At 23.8% G+C, this 20,138-nt stretch overlaps 1 protein-coding gene across 1 annotated transcript in view; it reads right to left on the reverse strand.

Moving 5' to 3' along the window:
* Positions 1-20,138, reverse strand: part of Gdap2 (ganglioside induced differentiation associated protein 2) — a 53,084-nt gene that overhangs the window by 14,868 nt on the left and 18,078 nt on the right. The window contains exons 2-7 of the mRNA XM_011502407.1: positions 8,751-8,939; positions 6,836-6,978; positions 6,454-6,586; positions 6,246-6,355; positions 5,292-5,531; positions 4,236-4,404 (exon numbers count right to left, since the gene is read on the reverse strand). Coding sequence (XP_011500709.1) covers positions 4,236-4,404; positions 5,292-5,531; positions 6,246-6,355; positions 6,454-6,586; positions 6,836-6,978; positions 8,751-8,935 — 980 coding nt within the window. The 5' untranslated portion in view covers positions 8,936-8,939. The remainder of the gene's footprint in view (positions 1-4,235; positions 4,405-5,291; positions 5,532-6,245; positions 6,356-6,453; positions 6,587-6,835; positions 6,979-8,750; positions 8,940-20,138) is intronic.

Consider the following 20,138-nt stretch of genomic DNA (forward strand, 5'->3'; position numbering starts at 1 on the left):
AAGTGTATTTACTGATGAACTTGCTCATGAGGCTCCGGTTTGTCGTAAAGGAAAGATCAAGTTAACGCCAGCCCAGATTAAATTTTCGTATCATGTAACAAGTTTTCTTTTCAGTAGTTTTTTTACTATTATCCACTTTAACTTTACATACAATATGTTTTATATGATACATTGTTCAATAGTAACAGTCTGAAGTTAGTTATTTGTCGTTTTAGAATTATTAATTTTCTTTTAAACTCTATTATAGTATTTATTTACTGTTACTCTACGTCGTCAAAGAAAATTTTTATAAAATTTCTACTTAATAAAAAAAACAATCTATAATAATATTTCCTTTTCACAATTATCATTATTATTATTATTATTATTAACATTAAAACCATTTATAGTTTTTCAAAATTCTTGTCAAATTTTCTTTTTAGATAACGAATTTTTAATATACCATAACCTGCTTTGGAGAATTATTTTACAAAATACATTTTGCACAAAATTCATCTATTTAAAATTAAATATAAAATGTATATTTACAACTGGGCAGATTTATAACTGTATACTTCGAAATTTTATCAACTTTATTTCAAAATCTTAATCCAATTTGTTTTATCTCTGACGTACATTACCCTGCCTATATATTATTATTTTATTGCGCGAATTTTGCTTGTAACACACAATTAATTTAATATTAATTCTATATTGCTTTGAAATCGATCATATTTTTAATATTCCATCTATAACAAATAGATTAAAATAAACTTTCATGTATGATTATTATAATTTTTTATAAATTATAAAACGATGTTCAAAATTCTAATTTTAATATTATCAATTTATTAATGTATATTTTTGAATAATAATTTTACATCGCCCCAATAGTCTTATGATTAAATTTATAAAAATAGATTATGATCAGAAATTTGTACATAAACTATATTAATAGCATCATGGTTTTAAAATAAACAAAATTACATACAAAATATTAATCATGAACAATTGTCCAGTTATATCTATAAGATGTTAATATTTTTAATTAAACAATTGTAAATATAAAAAAAAAATCACTGGTTAACTCTGAAAATTATTACTGCAAATTTCAATAAATTGGATTTTAAAAATATTAAATTATAAGACACAAAGTAAAATAAGAAGTCTTAAGTGTTACTTGTATATACAATTATAATTTGTTCGTTATCATAATTGAATTAGATTGTTTTAAAAATAATGTTAAATTACTATAGTAATTTTCAGTACGTATTAATTTTTTCTTTATTTACTAACTTAATAATTTATTTCCTATTTATGTATTTAAACATTTCTATCATAATTGCTATATTTATTACTATATATATATATTACAGCTGACAGAAATACATATAAATAAAAGATGAATATAATTAATGTTTATTTTTAATCAGCAAAAAGAAAAAGAATTTATAAAAACTACTTTTTATCATATTAAATCTCCATTAACAATATTTTATCTTCCTCTATCTATTGCTTATAGATAATATAAGAATTAAAACTTTCGTTTAATTTAAATTAGAATTCAGTTTATTTAATTTTGGTTATTGAATAAATTTTGAATAATCATGCATAGGTTTTTGGTGATTTCAATAAGAATTAACTATAATTTTATAATTATGTAATTAAATGATTTTTAGGTATTTTGAATTTTTGAGAGTGTGTAACTAGAATATTCAAATACATAATTATCTAATAGTTTTAAAGTTGATATGTAGTATATAATGAATCGATGTAGAACTTATTGTAAATAATTGGTTTATTTAAAAAAAAAATATTAGCATTCTATTTATGAAAATTAAAAATAGACGTAAGAGTAAGAGTTAATTATTTATTTATAATTGTTCGCGTTACAAATGTTAAATATTGAACGAAATATTATTATCGATAAATATTATCGAATAAATACATCTTTCTTATGGAAAAATTATTTAATATATGCAGACTTATACCACTGTAATATACTCTTAAATAATTTTTATATAAGTAATATTTATTGGATATAATATTCAAATAAATTAATTAAACACGATATAATTAAGTATAACTATGTATTTATATATTTTGTTCATGCAATAAATAGCTAAAAACCTATTAATGAACAATTATAATTATATTATTAAACATTAATTGCAGAATATATGGATCATTTAGATACAAAACTAATAAGTTCTATATATATATAATTTTCATTTTAAATACAAATTTTAATTTTAATTTTGATAAAAATAAATATAATATTCAAGTCATAAATATAGATATCTCATCAATATAGAGAATTATTTGCAAAATAATCAATTTTTCAAATTCTCTATAATGCATGATAAAAAGATTCACGGCGTGCTTTAAAATTTGTCAACTACGACAGACTTTTAAGAAATACTGAAAGTAAAGTTTGATATTTGTTAAAACGAATGATAACTAGGGTGTACATTACGATTTATTTCAGATAAAATTAAACCTGTAAGTACTTAAGAATGAATAAGCAACAGTTCCAGAAGAGTAATCCGCTCGATATAGCGATACATGACGCCTAGATGTCGTATAAGGAAACAATCGCATACAACTTCGATGAAATTAGATTGTTATTATCGTGCTTGTAATAAAGTATATACACATGCGCGCTGGATTTCGTTCACTTATGATGGCCTACGAAAAATGGATTGACCTCGAACGAGGACTGGTTGGTGTAGGTTTAAGCCTCGGCCGACCCATTTTTTCTATTTTATTCGAGTTCCCTCGACGAGGGCTGCTAGGCTGAATTATCGAACACTAGGTCGACATCGTTATTATCATTGTCGTTGTTCTATTTCCAGTGTATCGGAAGCTATTTTTGTCTCGCGGCAGCTACGGGGTTGAATCCGGCATCGGGGGTGCCGTCGGGAATTCGTGCTTTGATCGATAATTCATCGTGCAGACGCGTTGACACCCCCGCAGCTATTGTGACGTTACAAATACACCCCACACCCACCACGAGCACACAACTTGAACCATTGCGCGCGGTCATTCCAGCACGTAATTTCGTCGGCCTTAATGAGCCGTTCAATTAATGAAAAGACGGTCGACAAAAATAACTCGCGATTCTAAAAAAAAACTCCATTTAGCCGGTTGACTTGGGATTATTAAACATTTATTTATTAACGAATATAACGATCGAGACGTCTCGACAATTCAATGACGCTTATTCAATCATAGCGCTATTGTTATATGCCGCCTTTCTTGCATTTGTGATGCAACGCTTCAATATAACACGTTATGATAACGATTCACTCCTCTTCTCATTTTAACGTCTCTTCTTAGCGATATAAGACTCAAGATTATAGTAGCAATCCATTTAATTTTTAGGTAGTTTGCGCCAACGCAAACTACCCTTCATTTATGAATAATAGATCTCTGGATAATTCAGCTCATTTGTTGAAAAATTAATGCTTTTTAATACGAAAAAGTTGTATAAAATGCAATTATAATGATTATAAGATTGTTGAGCAGAAATTGTTTAGAATTCAAGTGTCTTTTAAGATTGCCATCACCGCTGGTGATGTTATTATGTTTAAATGTTATTTTAAGTAAATTTTATTTTACTTATATATTATAATAAATGTAAATCAATGTATTTTATAATTTTTGTTTCAAATCTTAATGTTTTTATAAATAAGCGTTGTAATTACTTTAAGCGCTGCATATATTATGAGCCTCTTTTGCATCAGGACATTAAATATTTTATTCTATTCATAAATTTAATTCATGGTTAAGTTTTAGGTCTAATAAGTTAAATTTAGTATCACTTTTATATGCAATAAAGTTTCATATAATTAATTCATATCTCAATTATAGCTGCTCAAATATAAATAATATTCAGTTTGAAATTTAGAAATCTAAAAATGTAAACATCTACTAAATTGTAATAATTAATAATAAAAATAACAATTGCACAGTTAAAACGAAGTTCGTTTCGTGTGCACTTGCTAATTTATTTACAGGTTATAATGAAAAAATAACTTAACATGTGTTATTACATATGTTTTTTCCGTATATTTTATAAATATTTTATTCACTTTATATTTATTGTAAGCTAGCATTGTATATTGCACAATACCTTCTGAGCTATTAAATGAAATTTATTCTTCTAAATAAATTTTACATTTGATTTGCGCCTTGCACAAAATTATGCAAAAATACGGTCACGTATATTATGAATTCACAAAGTCGAAACTTACCGTTCTTTATGCTGCATCTGCTTCAGCATAATATCGGCTAGAGGGTCGGCGGTAGGTCGTTCACCTAGCAGCCGTTGGCGATCGAGATCACCTTGCATTTGAGTAAAGGCATGCTCGCCAAGGCTAATCGACGTCTCCAGGTGAGTGGTGAGATCAACGGTTTCATCCCCTAGACGTATAATATTTTAATAAGTATAAATTTAAGGTGTTCTTATAATATACTATTTAAATTACGTTTAACTTTTATTTAAATAAATATAACCTTATAGGATGGTTAATTTATTAATAAAGAATAAACTTATTCAAATAGTTTTCAATTACATTTTCTCGGGTATTTTCTAGTACATTGTATTATTTTTTTTTTTTTGCTCATAAACGAGGAAAGTATTTCATACATGAACATCTTAACATACTAAAATATAAATATCAACAAAATTATTCAATTGCTCTTTAAACGAAAATAAAGTCATTATGTCACATTTAATTTAATTTATATTTAATTTTTTTATGGAAATCAATAAGTAACCTTTTGTTTCATAAATGGCGCGGACTTAATACAAGGATCGGCGCATAAAAAATTGATTATTTTTATTCGTAAGGGATAAAAATTACATTAAAGCTTATTGTGAGCTCCTACATTTAAACATGTATAGTTTATTTAATTAGAGAACTGTTAAAAACACGTTATTATATTATGTATATAATATTAAATGAAATTATTAAATGAAAAATAATTTCATAGCTTATTAAATTAGATTTACTGCTTTGTAAATTATCTTAAAAATTAAATCTAAAATATCTAAAATTGAGCGAGTTACTTAATTATATACATATTATTAAATACACGAACTAATAAAAAATGACTGACGTTATTCGTATGCCAAATTTACATGCGAATAATCATTTGGCTTCGGAATAAGTCTAATATATAGTAGCTTACAAATATCAAGGATGTTATTTTGCGACCATTTTGCTAATTTAATATTACAATGAGAAATGGCCTGTTAATTTGCAAACTCAATGTTAAATTAGGACTCTAAAGTATTTGAAAAATACCATGCAAGGCATGTTGAGGATTGTCGATTATTCGAATTTGCCTATCGGGAAGTTGCGGTTCACCATCCATACCGCCAACGTCGCTTGGCAATTGCCAACAAGCGTTTTCTTCTTCGGCCAATGTTCTTGGAAAGTACAGCGATAGTAGAACCTCGTAAATGCCAAGATCACACGGCTCAAGAACGAATATCACACAATTAATTGATTCGCTATATTGTTCCAAGAATCGTCGCACAGTTCCTAAAATACCATAATAATAATTGTAGTAAGATAATTGTAAAAGTAAAATGAAATTCCTACGATTATCATTTTACCTTTCTAGAATATAAATATTATTATAACAACAAAACATATTTACATTCTGTGTTCGATATACTATTGTTTATAAGATTTTGCACTTTTTACGCAATTAAATATCTGATTATTGAATAATTCATAGTTATATTTGTGCACATGATGCACAATGAATACATTATTTTTCATTCGTATATCAATTCATAAATGAATGCTATATTACGTAGCTTATAATTAATATGAAAATATAAATTATTTCAATATAATTTTACAATAATGATTAATTCTTAAGGTATTCACAGTATGTTTAATTTTATTAAATCACATGTTAAGGAAAATAATTCCAAACGCGATGCGTGATTGTTTAATGAACAATAAATACAAATTTGTTAATATTACTAGTAACTTTATAATGTAATTATACTTAATATTTAATCAAATATCTATTATATCTGATAGTTTAATATTTAATCCATATATGTAAGTAAATTGATGTATCTGGTGCGATCAATTTTTTTTTTTTTTTTTTTTTTTTTTTAAATAAATCACGCGTCGCTATAAATTTTGTTCTATTTAATACTATAAAATAAATGCGGTAATGGACAACATAAATGGCCAATGCCATTATCTCCATTACAGCTTGAAAATAATACAACGTACTAAGGGCTATGTGTGCTCCTGCATCAGGTGGATAATTGCGACGAATGGAGTTGATGACTGGTAAGGCAATGTTACGCAATCCTAACTCATATGATTTTTGCAAAACATTTCTAAAAAGAAAAGCAGATTTAGTATTCGAATTATCATGCTTTTACTATTATTTCAATTTTTAATATTCAATATAAAAATTAAAAATTTTATATCGTACCTGTAGCAGTAGTGAAGTGTGTTTTCTGCCGCATTTTGATATTTCGTGTTGTAAACAGGCCCTACGGTATGAATAATAAAGCGAGCGGATAAACCGTGACCCTGAGTCGTCTTTACATCTCCAGTTCTGCATTCTATCAAATTAATATCATTTATATAATATAATAAGTAAATTAGTCGAAAAGCAGCTAATTAAAATTTTCCTCAATTATCATCTTAAAAATAATAATAAGCAAAAATAACACTTTCCCATGCAAATACATTAAGACGAATCAGAAATAAAATTCAATAAAATTAAATATAAAATAAATAAAGATAAAAATTCAATTCAGTCAGCGTAGTATTTAAAAAAAAAGAGACTATTCCAATACATACAAATATACCTTTTACTTCGTTGTAAATTTCTTTTTTAAGGCCAGGACCGGCACGAGTGAAAATTCTTTGGCACATTGGACTATTGTCGTCCATAGTCTCGTTGGTGGAATTTACAATCGCATCCACCTGTAAAACTGTTATGTCTCCCGTCCTGAAAGAAAATTCGATTAAAATTATATAAAATTTCTCTGTCCATTATTAATATTTGTGAAAGAAAATTTTAGAAATATATATAATTATATGTAAATTTTGATGTCAAATATTTCGTATAACAATTATAATTGTATTTTCTATAAAACAGATTCTAATTTTCAATAAAAGAAACATTAATTTATATTAGGAATTAATAGATTTGCATAATTTTAAAAATATTTTAGATCATTTTACTTGTAATTATCATGTCTAAATTCTACGTCAACATAAATTTATTATATAAACATGTTTGTCTCTTCTTGGTTGAAAGATAAATGATAAACAACAGTGAATATATACGTAAATACTTACAAAAGTATCAAATATACTTATATATTAATCTTACTAAATCTTAATACGACATAATTCTTAGTAAGATAGTACAACATAACATTGTAATACATATGTTGAACTTTTCTTGTACAAGTTAATTTATAAATAATTGCCAACTATACTACTTAATAGCTAATTCTTTAAAGGTAAATTTAATATCAATAATTTCTATATCATAGATTTTAATTCTATTTCATTTATATATCATTTTATATCATTTTATATATCTGTAAAATTATGCAAAGTATATTTTTCAAACAACTTCATGAAATAATCGACAAATTTTCATTAAAAAAAAGCTGTAAATTAATATTTTTATATTTACAATAATTTAATGTCTTAAATTATCCATTACATTTATTTACATTTATTTATTTTCAATATAAACTCATTATAGCATAATTTCAATTTGGTTTGAGATTTTTTTTTCTTTTTTTGCTTCATAACGATTAAGATTGAAAATATAGATAGGTAATTAATTTTATAATTTACTACTTATAAAATTTATACGACGTGTACAACTTTATGATTTAGAAGTTCTAATGCAAGTTTATCGGTAATTATACATTCTTACCTAGAAAAATATGAATATAATACAACGATAGTTATCAAATAATTATATTTGTTTAATTATGTCATTTATAATAGATTTATGGTCTTTTATTAATTATATTAATAATTTAAATCAATTTTAAATATTTTCATTAATTCAAATTTAAATGGTTTACATTTTAAATTTTTAATATGTTCGTTAATTAAAATTTAAATAGTTTATTTTTTAAGTTTAATACGTTTAAATTTGTAGTATTTGAGTATCTTATATATAACATATACATTTTATTCCGAATTACATATAAGTAAATGAGGTTATATATGGAAAGGTATATTCTTATACTTTATCTCGATCCATTCAAGTAAGAACATTTGTAAATACAAATTCTAATCTGGATAAACTCTACAAAGCTAGATAGTCTGCGTTATGTTGTTATGCGATTGAAATTGTAAATTTGATTAAAGTTAGTTTTTTAAAACTTAGCCATTGCATCGATTGATTTAAGTAAAGTTAAAAAATTATTCAAGCTTATATTTTGAATTATTTATAACATAGATAATTAAACGATGAATTAATACAATTCATTTTATATATGTAAGAAATTATTGCATATTATAATACAAATTGTAATAAATATTGCTTATTACAATGAAAAATATTAATTATATTAATTATATTAAATACATATATATATATATATATATTTATTTATTTATTTTTATATACCTTTTCGTTTTTCAAAATTTTGATTGGTTTCTGTTTTGTTGACGCGTAAGAAACGAAATTCTTTTATTTTGCGAAACATATAAGTATGAACTTTCAAGATTACCACATCAAGTTCTTACCATATTGCAATTTTATTGTTTACCGACGGCTGACAAGGAAATGGGCTGACGGTATAATGCGCGGAGTCGCCGAGCGTGTTTGAATAATCGGTGAATCGATGCTGCGTCGGGAAATCGGACCATCGTTTCAGCGTTGAAAGCTTCACGACTTCCAGATCAACGCCCAGCGGTTCCATTAGCCTCATTTAGCTGAAAAATAAATATTACTTTATATTGTTTGATTTGACATTGATTATATTTTCTGCCTTTGCTCGCGTTGATACAAAAAATCAATATAAGCTAAAGAAATGCCCGCGAGCAATTGGAATTTTTAATTCGCATGTTTATTGCTGTGAAACTTTTGTCCTTTATTTTTGTACTAAAGTATTATTTTTTATCGCAAAATCCGATGCGATGCATATATATTATATATATATATATATATATATATATATAATATTGTATAATCTAGCCTTACTTTGGTATTTTAAATCCTTTCTTAATGTTATATGTATGATGATAAAAAATAGAGTTTCCATGACATCAAATGCTGAAAACTGGGCTTGAAGGATATTACGTGAGGTTATAACATGTTTTAATAAATTTTATAGTACTTAATAAGATACAATGTTAAGTAAGAAATTTAATTGTAAATACATAGAAAATCAATGCTTAATTATAAATGCTTTTCATTGTGGTTAATCTGGTAATAATTATTCACTTGTATACGAAGTAAAATAAATATTTAATTTTTTCTAGATTAAGTTTTATTTGCTCTCATTATAATCAAAAATCAAGAAATTTACTGTATGAATTTGAATCATGTACAATTATGAAACTGAAGCAATACTATATTTTAATGAAACATTATAATAAAATTGTATTATGTTTAAAATAAAGACAAATTTTCCAATTGTAATATATATATATAGGATTATTAATCGTAGAATATAACAATATTTATCATTATAGAAGTAAGTTTATTTGAAAATTTTATGAAAGAAAAGTAAGCAATAACAGATTTAATGATAAAAAGAGATAATTATAAAATTCTCTTAAACTCCATGTAATTTACTCAAATTTAACATCATTATAGATTCGTATAGTTACTTATTTATAACACACACACACACACACACACACACACACACACACACATATACACATACCTACCCTTATTATAGACCGATTTCTTTAGGAAATGAGGGCTATCAATTTTATATTAAAATTGACTTCTTAAATACTGATTGTTTTCGGAATTGCGGTAAAAAATATATGTCACAAAATTTTTCTCTATTATTATAGAACACTTATTTCAATAGCAGCAACTTCATTCTTCGAACATAATAGATAGGATGCCATCCTAAACAGTTGCATCAGGCAGAAGCCTCATCGATACTCGATACACTAAGGCTTCTCGAGTGAAGCTAATGCTATAGAAACTGACAGGCGCGAGTATTACGAAAAATCTTATGCACTTTCGACGAATCGCATGATGATTGTACAAGTACAATATTCCTCCACTTGCATACAGCCAATAAAATAAATGAATATCTATTATTATTACATCTAAGATATATATATATATATATATATATATATATATATATATATGAATATAATCTTTTCCTCTCTATTTTACTCTGCTCTATCCTCTATTCATCGCTGGTATACTGTCCTCTCTTCCACTCTAGTTCGTACTATTTCACGACAGATTATTCTTTTTTAGATTAATCCTACTTCTGTTTATTTTTCTCAACTCTGTTCTGCTTTGGTTATTAACAAGAATTGTTCTAACGGACATAATCAATATTGAACGATCCAATTATTTAGAGATAATTTTTCTAATTAAGCAATAGTTATTTCATTTAACAATCATTTTTTGCAGCATTTGCATTTCAACTTGAGTGCTTCTTCAAGTTCGTAAACAGAATGTGAACATGAATATATTACAAGCTATACAACAAATCGATCGAACTAAACAGTGAAGTAGAAGAATATTGTAAGCAAAATTACTTAACGTGTATTCTAGAATTTTCTGATCGCGAAATAGTAAAGAAAACGCGATTATTGTTAAATAGTAATTTAATCGACTTTATAAGAGCATCAAAATATTATTTATAGACAAAGTTTAAGTAATATCGAAATAATGACAACAACAAAAAAATAGCGATAGTCAGTGTAGAAAGTCCATGAATTATTTTTGTCTAACTCATTATAAGAATTGAAGTAAAAATAGATTACATGTATAAATACAATCAATAGTTAAATTTTATTTATAATGAACGATGATTATATAATTACTGTAGAAAATATATTAACGCATTATCTTAATTCCTATTGCATCTAGCTACATATGTCAGGCGCAGCAATTACTTAGGAATATAAAATATAATATTCTAATTCTTTTTTAAAAATGTAATTCTCAAAATATGAAAATTACAGAATCGTTTTGAATTAAAATAATTTATTTTTAAGAGTCTTTTACTAATATATCAATCTTGTATATTAAACTTATTATAATATAAAAAGTACATAAATTTCATATACAAAATGTGCTTATTTCGTTTCGAATAAAAGGAAACAAGTTAATTTATAAAATAAGAGAATAGACATTAATATCATTGATAAGTAAATATCTGAAAAATTTCGAATATAAATATAATGAGTTAAAATATGAAAGCCCCTAAAAACTAATAAATTTAATTCAATAAAAATTCTTATGATATAAATGTTTTATTTAGTAAAAAAAAAAACTCAATACATTTTCATAAATCAGTATCATATTCAATAATTGTTTCAAAAAAAATTATTATCAGGAAAAAATTTTCATTATAAGCTAGGTCCTCATATATTAGACTGTCGAGTTTAAATATTATCATCTTTAAACTTTCTAGCGTTAACATTATGCCAACCATATTAAAGTTTTACAGACATTATGAATCCATAAAAAATGTATAAATTAAATTTGAAGTTTGTCAGAATTTTAATTTTCGTGGTGCAAAGAATTAATATAAATTATATAATATAATAAATTGAGAGTATTAAAATAACATTAATCTAATTAATCAGATAATACCTTGACAGAAATAAATTTATTTACAAAATGTTAAATCTATTATAATTTTTCTATGAAATAAGATTTTTGTTTTTTTTTTTTTTTACCAAGAGAATGAAACTTAATTCAAATAAAATTGAGTTGAATTGTATTTCCTATCCAGTCAAGCCAATTATTTTATGCTGCATTACAATTTTATTTTTCAATCTATTATTTATTCTTCATCTAATGATATAGATAATTCTCTTGACGTACACTAGTACATTTATTTCTATAGGATAGAAACATCGGCGAAAATTATTTTAATTTGACAAACCAATTTTATATAGAAAATTATAAATATCGAAATATAATTTATATAATTGATGTCTTCGAAACTTTATGAATTGTAACCTGAAATTTAAAAGTAGGTAGTATATTACATAAAAAAATATACATTTTTTTTGCAGTTGCATTGTTCTCGATAATAATCTAGATACAGAAAATTCGTGCTTAAACAAGATTATAATCTGCATTATAGTTTTAAAACTCATCATTTTTAATATTTAAAAAAATAAATGTTAAAAAGTAAAGTTTAATTTCGGTGATAATTAGTGAATAAGTATATTTTATAAATGAAATTATTGTACAAATGAAGAAGAATACTTTATATAAATAATATTTATAATTACTAAAAACTTCGTTCAATTATTCAGAAATTATTATAAAAATAGTATTAAAATTATAAATACAGGGTAAAATTGAAGGAAATTTTGAATATATTTTCAAAGAAATTACATAACCATTTTAACTTCAGCATGTAAAATTAATGTGCAACATGAATTAGCAATTTTAAATTGTTTTACAATCAGTATTCTACATTAATTAAATTCTATGTGTAATTAACTTATAATGTTTAGAATTAATTTTTTAATTTAAATATTTTTTTATAATAAAATCTTTTCAAATTTTACTCTTTTATTAGTAAAATTTTATATTATATAGATATAATATATATCTAATGACTATGATCTGAAAGTGAATATTTCTAATTTAAATAACGACATAATTGTTCGATTATTCGAAAAATTTTCATTAATTAAAGAAAAATGATTATTTCATTTCGGAAAAGTAATTTTTTAGTTTATAATTAATGTGAAAAATTAATGCAAATAGATAATTAAGATAATTTTAAACTTTCTTAAAATATGCTTTATAATTATAATTTACAATTATTTTAGTTCATATTTCATTCGAGTTATTTTTAAAATAATTTTTTTCCACAAATATTTTGTAAAGTATCGACAACTTAATTGGCTAAATAAATAACTTCATAATTGACTTACTTAAACTTTTTAAATAAATTACTTATAAATCTTATCTTTAATCTTTATTCTTTAATCTTTAATCTTTTATCTTATCTTTACTTCAGAATCGATGCCACCACAATTAGTACGAATGTAACATTTAATACTAAAGTTATAATGTAAACTTTTGTACTAGTATAGTATCAGCAAAATGCATTACGTGTACAGTAAGATTAACCTAAGTCAGTTGCAAATGGTTCAACTAAAAAGAAAAAGGCTTTGGTAGCCATTCATAAATTCAACATTAAGTATGTTTGAAATTCATTTCGATAAATCGAATTTCATAAAGGATATATTATATTATAGTATTTATACGTTTGTAGGTGTTTGCGTTTATTTATTATAACTATATAATCGGGCTGGGGCTTGTAAATAAATTCTATTAATGCAATTTAAACATGGAATATTTTTATATTTAAATGTCGTTTTTCATTCTTATACATTAATTGAAGTAAATGAAAAATCAGTTTAAGAATCGTATTGTAGCTCGATACAATAAAAATATCGAAAATTATACTGATAATAAATATAAGTCTATCGATTGCTATTCATTCGTAAATTCAATACAATAGTTAAATGGAAGGATGTCAAATTTTTATCAGTTATAAAAGTCAAGTTTTTACAAATCAATTTTAATTGAAAAATAAAGAAAATGTATTTCAATATTGACTTTATATAAAATAAATGTTTGATTTGATTTAAAGCATTTGCAATGTATAAACTGGGTATAAAATATTTTAATTAATAATAATATGAATTAATAATTTTATTGTGCAATAAATAATATGAACTTGAGGTACTTTTAACGCTTTCGCTTGGTCTTTTTAATACTATCACCTCGATGTTGATTGTTACGCTATTGACTTATGGGCTCTTGAGCTCATACGGTAACATTGAAATTTAATTAATGACTATATAAAATATATTTAAGGAAAGAAAAATTTTTTGATAACAAAATGTAATAAAGGAAATTGGAAGAGCTTTTAGCTCTTGAAGTAAAGTTTAAAAAAGGAAGAGTTTACTCTTCCGAAAGAAGGAGTAGTTTATATTATAATTTAAAGACGTTGATCACGCGAAAAACACATTGCACATCCATCGACTCTGTCCCACACTTGGGCTATTTTCCAAGTCTTCATATTGACTTTCCGAGACAGTCTCTTTCTCCCCCCCCCTCTCACACACTCTCTCTCACTCTGTCTCTCTCTCTCTCTCTCTCTCTCTTTCTATCATCCAGACCTTGACTACATGTCTTCACATTTGCACATTTTTTATGAATTCTTTATTTTAAAAGCTACTTTACCTATACCTCTCCTGTACTTGTTATATATTTTTATAAATATTGCAGTCTGATAATGTTAAGTTCCAAATCGAGTCTTTCATATAAGCTAGCTAGTTAGTTTTGAAACTATTATTATAAAAATTTTTTTTTCTTATATTGCTTTTACTTTTTACTTTATGTTTTTACTTTTAATTGCCTAATTCATTGTGAATATCATGGGGAATCATCGATTATCATTATTTATTTCCAATTAACAGAAACTACTTTATTGTTTTAAATTCAGAAAGTGTACTTCTTGAAATGTTGTCGAGTTATCTCGAAGCGGCAATAAAATAATGATTCATTGACTCGATGATATATTTTTATGTTCAAGGATAAAAAGAAACAATTTTCAAAGGCAGAAATCTTAAAAGTCAATTTATAGGATCGTAATAATTATAAAATTTAAAATAATTTATTGAAAAATTTATTAATTATTAACCATAGTTATATAAAAATTGATGATTTAGCTTATTAGTGTTTAGAACATTATCATTGATACTTTCGTTCGGTTTTGGTTTTCAACCAAAAAATGACTTATATTATACAAATCGTATGCCTATTAATATTCAAGTTCATACTTAAACGAAATTCTTAATATTACTCGAATTACATATTACTTGTTTATGTGTATTTATTCGGTTCGAATGTTATTGTTCAAAAAAGCACTTGAATATTTTTAATAATTTTAAGAAATTTAGTAATAATTTTAATTACTTAAAATTATTATGATAAAGTTTATTCAATGCCTTTAATTGATACTTTTAGTTATGTAGCATCAGTGTTTTATAATAATATTATAAATAATATAAATATTTATAATAATATTATAACATCAATAATATTCATTTAATCATTGAAATGTTACAGGATAATAGTGGAAATGTCGTTTAATTTTTATTTATATTAGTAAATTGATAATTAATCTTTATTCTAGATGTGTAATGTTTTATGGTTTGTAAGGTTTTAATACATTTTAATTTTTATTTTAAATAAATTTATTTTTAATAAATTCTGTCATTTTGTTAGATATAAAATAATCTTCAATTTACGAAATATTATCATTATCATATTATAAAACTAAATTAAAAGTAGGATAGGAAATGTTTAAATAATAAGACGAATAACACATAAGAAGCCTTTTAATTACTCGTAAGGTTGCTTGATGCACTTATATATCAAACCGACTGCTATAATGTAATTTGTCTCACAAATACTTTCTTGCTATGAATGCCATTTATTGCTGAATTATATTATAAAATATCAGCTACTTTAGTAAAATAAATAGAGTATTATTTCAATATACTAGAGTATAAAAGATAAAAAAAGTATTAAAATATATCAACGTTTCTCTTTTAGAGTTAAATACATAAATAACAATATAGATTTGAATTGATACAAAATCAATAATGTTGGTTAATTGTTTAAACGTTGTTTAATTGAATATACATAAACCAATTCTTGCCCCATAATATTGTTATAATGAAGTTGCAGTGAAATCACACAAATATTAACTTTCCTAATAGGAATATACTATGAGACTAATAGCAGTATGCTATTGGTGCTTTATTAACATTTATATTTATTCAATCTTTGAATTGTGAGAGAACATTTCATATTATAAACATTATATTATTTATACTTACAACATCTATATATAATATAAATTGTTATAATTTAACGTTTAACATTATTTTTTGAAGAGAATTTTTTTTTTTTTACTTGAATGTCTTGGATTATATAATAAATATAGTTAAGTCTACTTAATGAGAATATATTTAACTTAAGAAATAATAGTTAAGTTATAAGTACAAGGGGAAATGATAAAGAAATGAGCTTAGATAAATTATTTGAAAAGAAAAATATTTCCCCTGTTGCTTCTTTAAACGGACAATTGTCTTCGAATGGAAAATACATTTTTTTCTAATAAAACTCAAAATAATATTAAAATAATAAATGTAATTGAATATTTATTGACAAATCAGTTTTTTAATAACAAAACTTGCCAGTTGGTTTAATTGTAATCAGGAAGTTAATTAAAGACTGTATTATTACATTCACATAAATAGTTCCTTTCAATTCCATTTCAACTGATTTATTGTATTATATCTTGTAATTTCTTTTCCACGTAAGATAGAAAGAATTTAACATATTTAATGAGTAGCTATGAGTTGAAGAGAATAGATATCACAGTAATTAATGAGACTATACAACACTAATTTCATTAAATATTATTATTAACACATTACTGCCATTTCTTTCGAAATAGATCGATTTTTAAAAATACCTAGTCGGCTTGTTGAAGAAATATTTAAAAATCAAGAATGTTGTATTTTCATTTCACACATCGATTTGTTATAAAACTGGATCACATCATATTGCAATCGAATGGGAAACAGAGATAAATAAGAACGAGACATAGAAGTAGAGAATTGAATCGCAATATTGAGAAAGGGAAGAGAAGAAGCGAGGTGACGCATGACAGTTGAAGCAGCTAATATATTCGAGATCGATATTATTGTTCATTGACAATGACACGGCAGTGCTGCAATCGTCTTAAAGTCGAAGAAGCGGACGCTCGAAACACATGCCAATGTCAAATGTAATAAAAGTGCTTACTTGCGTACCTAGCCACTATCGAAACTGCGTCGATCTGCTGTTGAGAAAAAACATTTCCTCGTCGTTTCTTATTTTTTCTTCTTTTTATTTTTCTGATAGCAGCTTAAGGAGATGGAGAATTTAAATAATATGAAAGCCACATTATACCCTTTCTGACTTACTAAGCATTTTTTAAAAAAATTATATCATCTTTTATCGTTTTTCGAGTTTTACTTTTTTCCTGCATCTTTTTTATATGATAATAATTATGAAGCGTTGTTTGACAATACACATATAGAAATTGTATATATCTTTTCCTTTCTTAGTATATTTTAACAATGACTATTAATGAAATTATAAGCTCTCATAATTGTATTATATATATATAAATATATATATATATATATATATATATATATATACACATTCTATACTATATAGTGCTAACATTTACTTCGATATAAAAAGTGATTATAAAATAAACGTTTATAACAAAGTAATTATTAAATATATAAGATGACAATTTAATTTAAGTGTATATAAAAATTAATTAATCATAACATTAAAATCTATCATAAATTAAAAATATACGACACCTTAAAATTAATTTATTTTTTATTTACTATAAAACCTAAAGGGTATTTAACTTATTGCTTCTAATCATGTAAATAATTTTTGGGATTATATCAAAACATTAGTTTTTCATCAAATTTTTTTTTAAATGTATTATAATTATTTTTAAACTCATCTTAAATCATTAATGTGTATACCTTTTAAATACATTTGAACCATATCTTCCACATTGTCAGTGATGAGAAAAACAAAGAATTCTATATTCCGTCATTTATTTTTCATTCATTATCTAAAATAATTTAAAAATAATTAGTTACGTTTGAAATAGCTTTTTCATGATTACGTTATATGTAATTTAAACTTTTAAAAGAAAATGTTTGTAAAATAATACTGGATGAGACAGAATATAATAGACTATAATTATGAGTAAATTCTATAAGATAAGAAGTATTTTATATATCATATATTTACAAACAATTTTTAAATAATGTTTAATTACCATTGCATTAATTCCATGTAACTCGCTTTTAACTGAGAAAAATTTAGTGCTATTAGATGGCAGAACACAATTAATTCAGTAAAAAAAAAACCCATAAATATTTATACTGTTTCAATTATATCATTTTACATAATAAATTTATTTATTTCTATATATATGTCAACATAATTTATCTAATATTATAACATTTTGAATAGAATTTATCCATGTACAAAATTAAAAATTGTAAAATAAATAACGAGCTTTTAAATGATAGTGAAAATAGTAATCATCGATAAACTAACAATTAGAAAGTCGACATTAAAATAATTTTATTCAACTATATTTTATCTGTGCTTGTATATGCATATGTTTATATGCATGTATGTTTAAATAACGTGCGTTCAATGAAAACAAAGTTGAAAATGATTTGTGCTTTACGGGCGTACTTGAACAAGTTGAAAACAATAAACTATACAAGTGATGTCACGCAAGCTTGTTTCGTAGCTATCGCTATTGGAACAGATTTTTTTTCCTATTCTTTCATACTATAAATACAAGCGTTCAACTCAATATTAAATACAAAGAATTTTCAACTATTAATAAGGATATTTTTATTAATTTTTTATATAATTTGATGTTAAAATAGGGTTTAAAAAAAAAAAAAAAACAAATAAATTCGACGAATACTTTTTTGTTCATATTCATAATATTACTTAAAAAAATGTTTTCCATGTAAAACTTGTTTTTAAAAAATTGTTATATAATCAATTTTATACATTACTCATATAAAATATGAATAGGATTTTTTCAAAGTTTTTGCATGAAGTATAAATAATTAAAATATGTTTAATATAGGTATTATAAATTTCTATTATTATCAGTGCACATTTAAGTAAAATTTCTTATTTCTTTCATTTTCTACTTGCCCTAAAAAGTTAACTATAATATCCACGAAATATCGACATTAAATGGTAATTATATATATCATCGATCTTAAACAAAAAATCATGATTGCTCTTTCAAATTAGGAAATTTAATATAATAGGAAATAATGAAATATTACAATACATTATTAAAATAGTTTAGAAATTTTGATATTTTGTTATATTATAATGAAGATCGTGCATATGTTATTGTATTAAATATATATTGCCGTATAAGTATAAATATTCAATAACTATTCGTTAAGATATTAAAATTGCAATTATTGTTATTTTAAACCTAATTATATTTATACTCTTAGTTTTAAATAAATAAATAAATATATATATATATATATATATATATATATATAGGAATTAATATATCGCAAAATAGTTTTGGAGATTTTTAATAAAATCAGAGGTGTTCATAATACATTTAATTATTGATTAACAAGCTATGCGTAATAGTGATTTATTCTGGTATCCAGTACACGTCCATTATCTGGAATTTCTATCGACATTTTTTACTGTAAAAAAATTTGAACATTTTACTGTATTTAATATTCATAGTAAGAAAAGCTACTATAATAAATTAATTTGTAGTATAAATTGTAAGGAAATGTTTTATAAAGATCCAAATAATCCTTTAATTAGTATAATTTCAATGCATTCGAAATATACAGGCAAAATATTAATATATTATTGAATTGAAAATAGGTATTTAATTTTTAAATTAAGGGAAATACTTTAAAAATGTAAGTAGCTTATAGATTAAGAAATTACAGAACGAGAGAGAGAGAATGAGAGGTGATTTAATTTAATAATCTAATGAATGTAATGAATGAAATACTAATAAAATATATATTGGTAAAAAATTTATAATAAATTTTAATTAATATTACATTTATGTATGTATATATATAATTAAAAAAAACTTTAAAGTTTATATATTTCATTTCATGTTAGTTATTTTAGGAATTTTTTTTATACACAATTTGTTTATTTTAATACTGCAGTTACTTTATATTTGCTTTATGTTTAAGTATTAGTTATCGAAAACAATAAGATGTAAAAAATTTTGATAATTGATCATTTGCTTATTATTGATTTAT

Source organism: Ceratosolen solmsi, unplaced genomic scaffold (assembly GCF_000503995.2).
Source record: "Ceratosolen solmsi marchali unplaced genomic scaffold, CerSol_1.0 scaffold39, whole genome shotgun sequence".
In the NCBI taxonomy this organism is placed as follows: domain Eukaryota; kingdom Metazoa; phylum Arthropoda; class Insecta; order Hymenoptera; family Agaonidae; genus Ceratosolen; species Ceratosolen solmsi.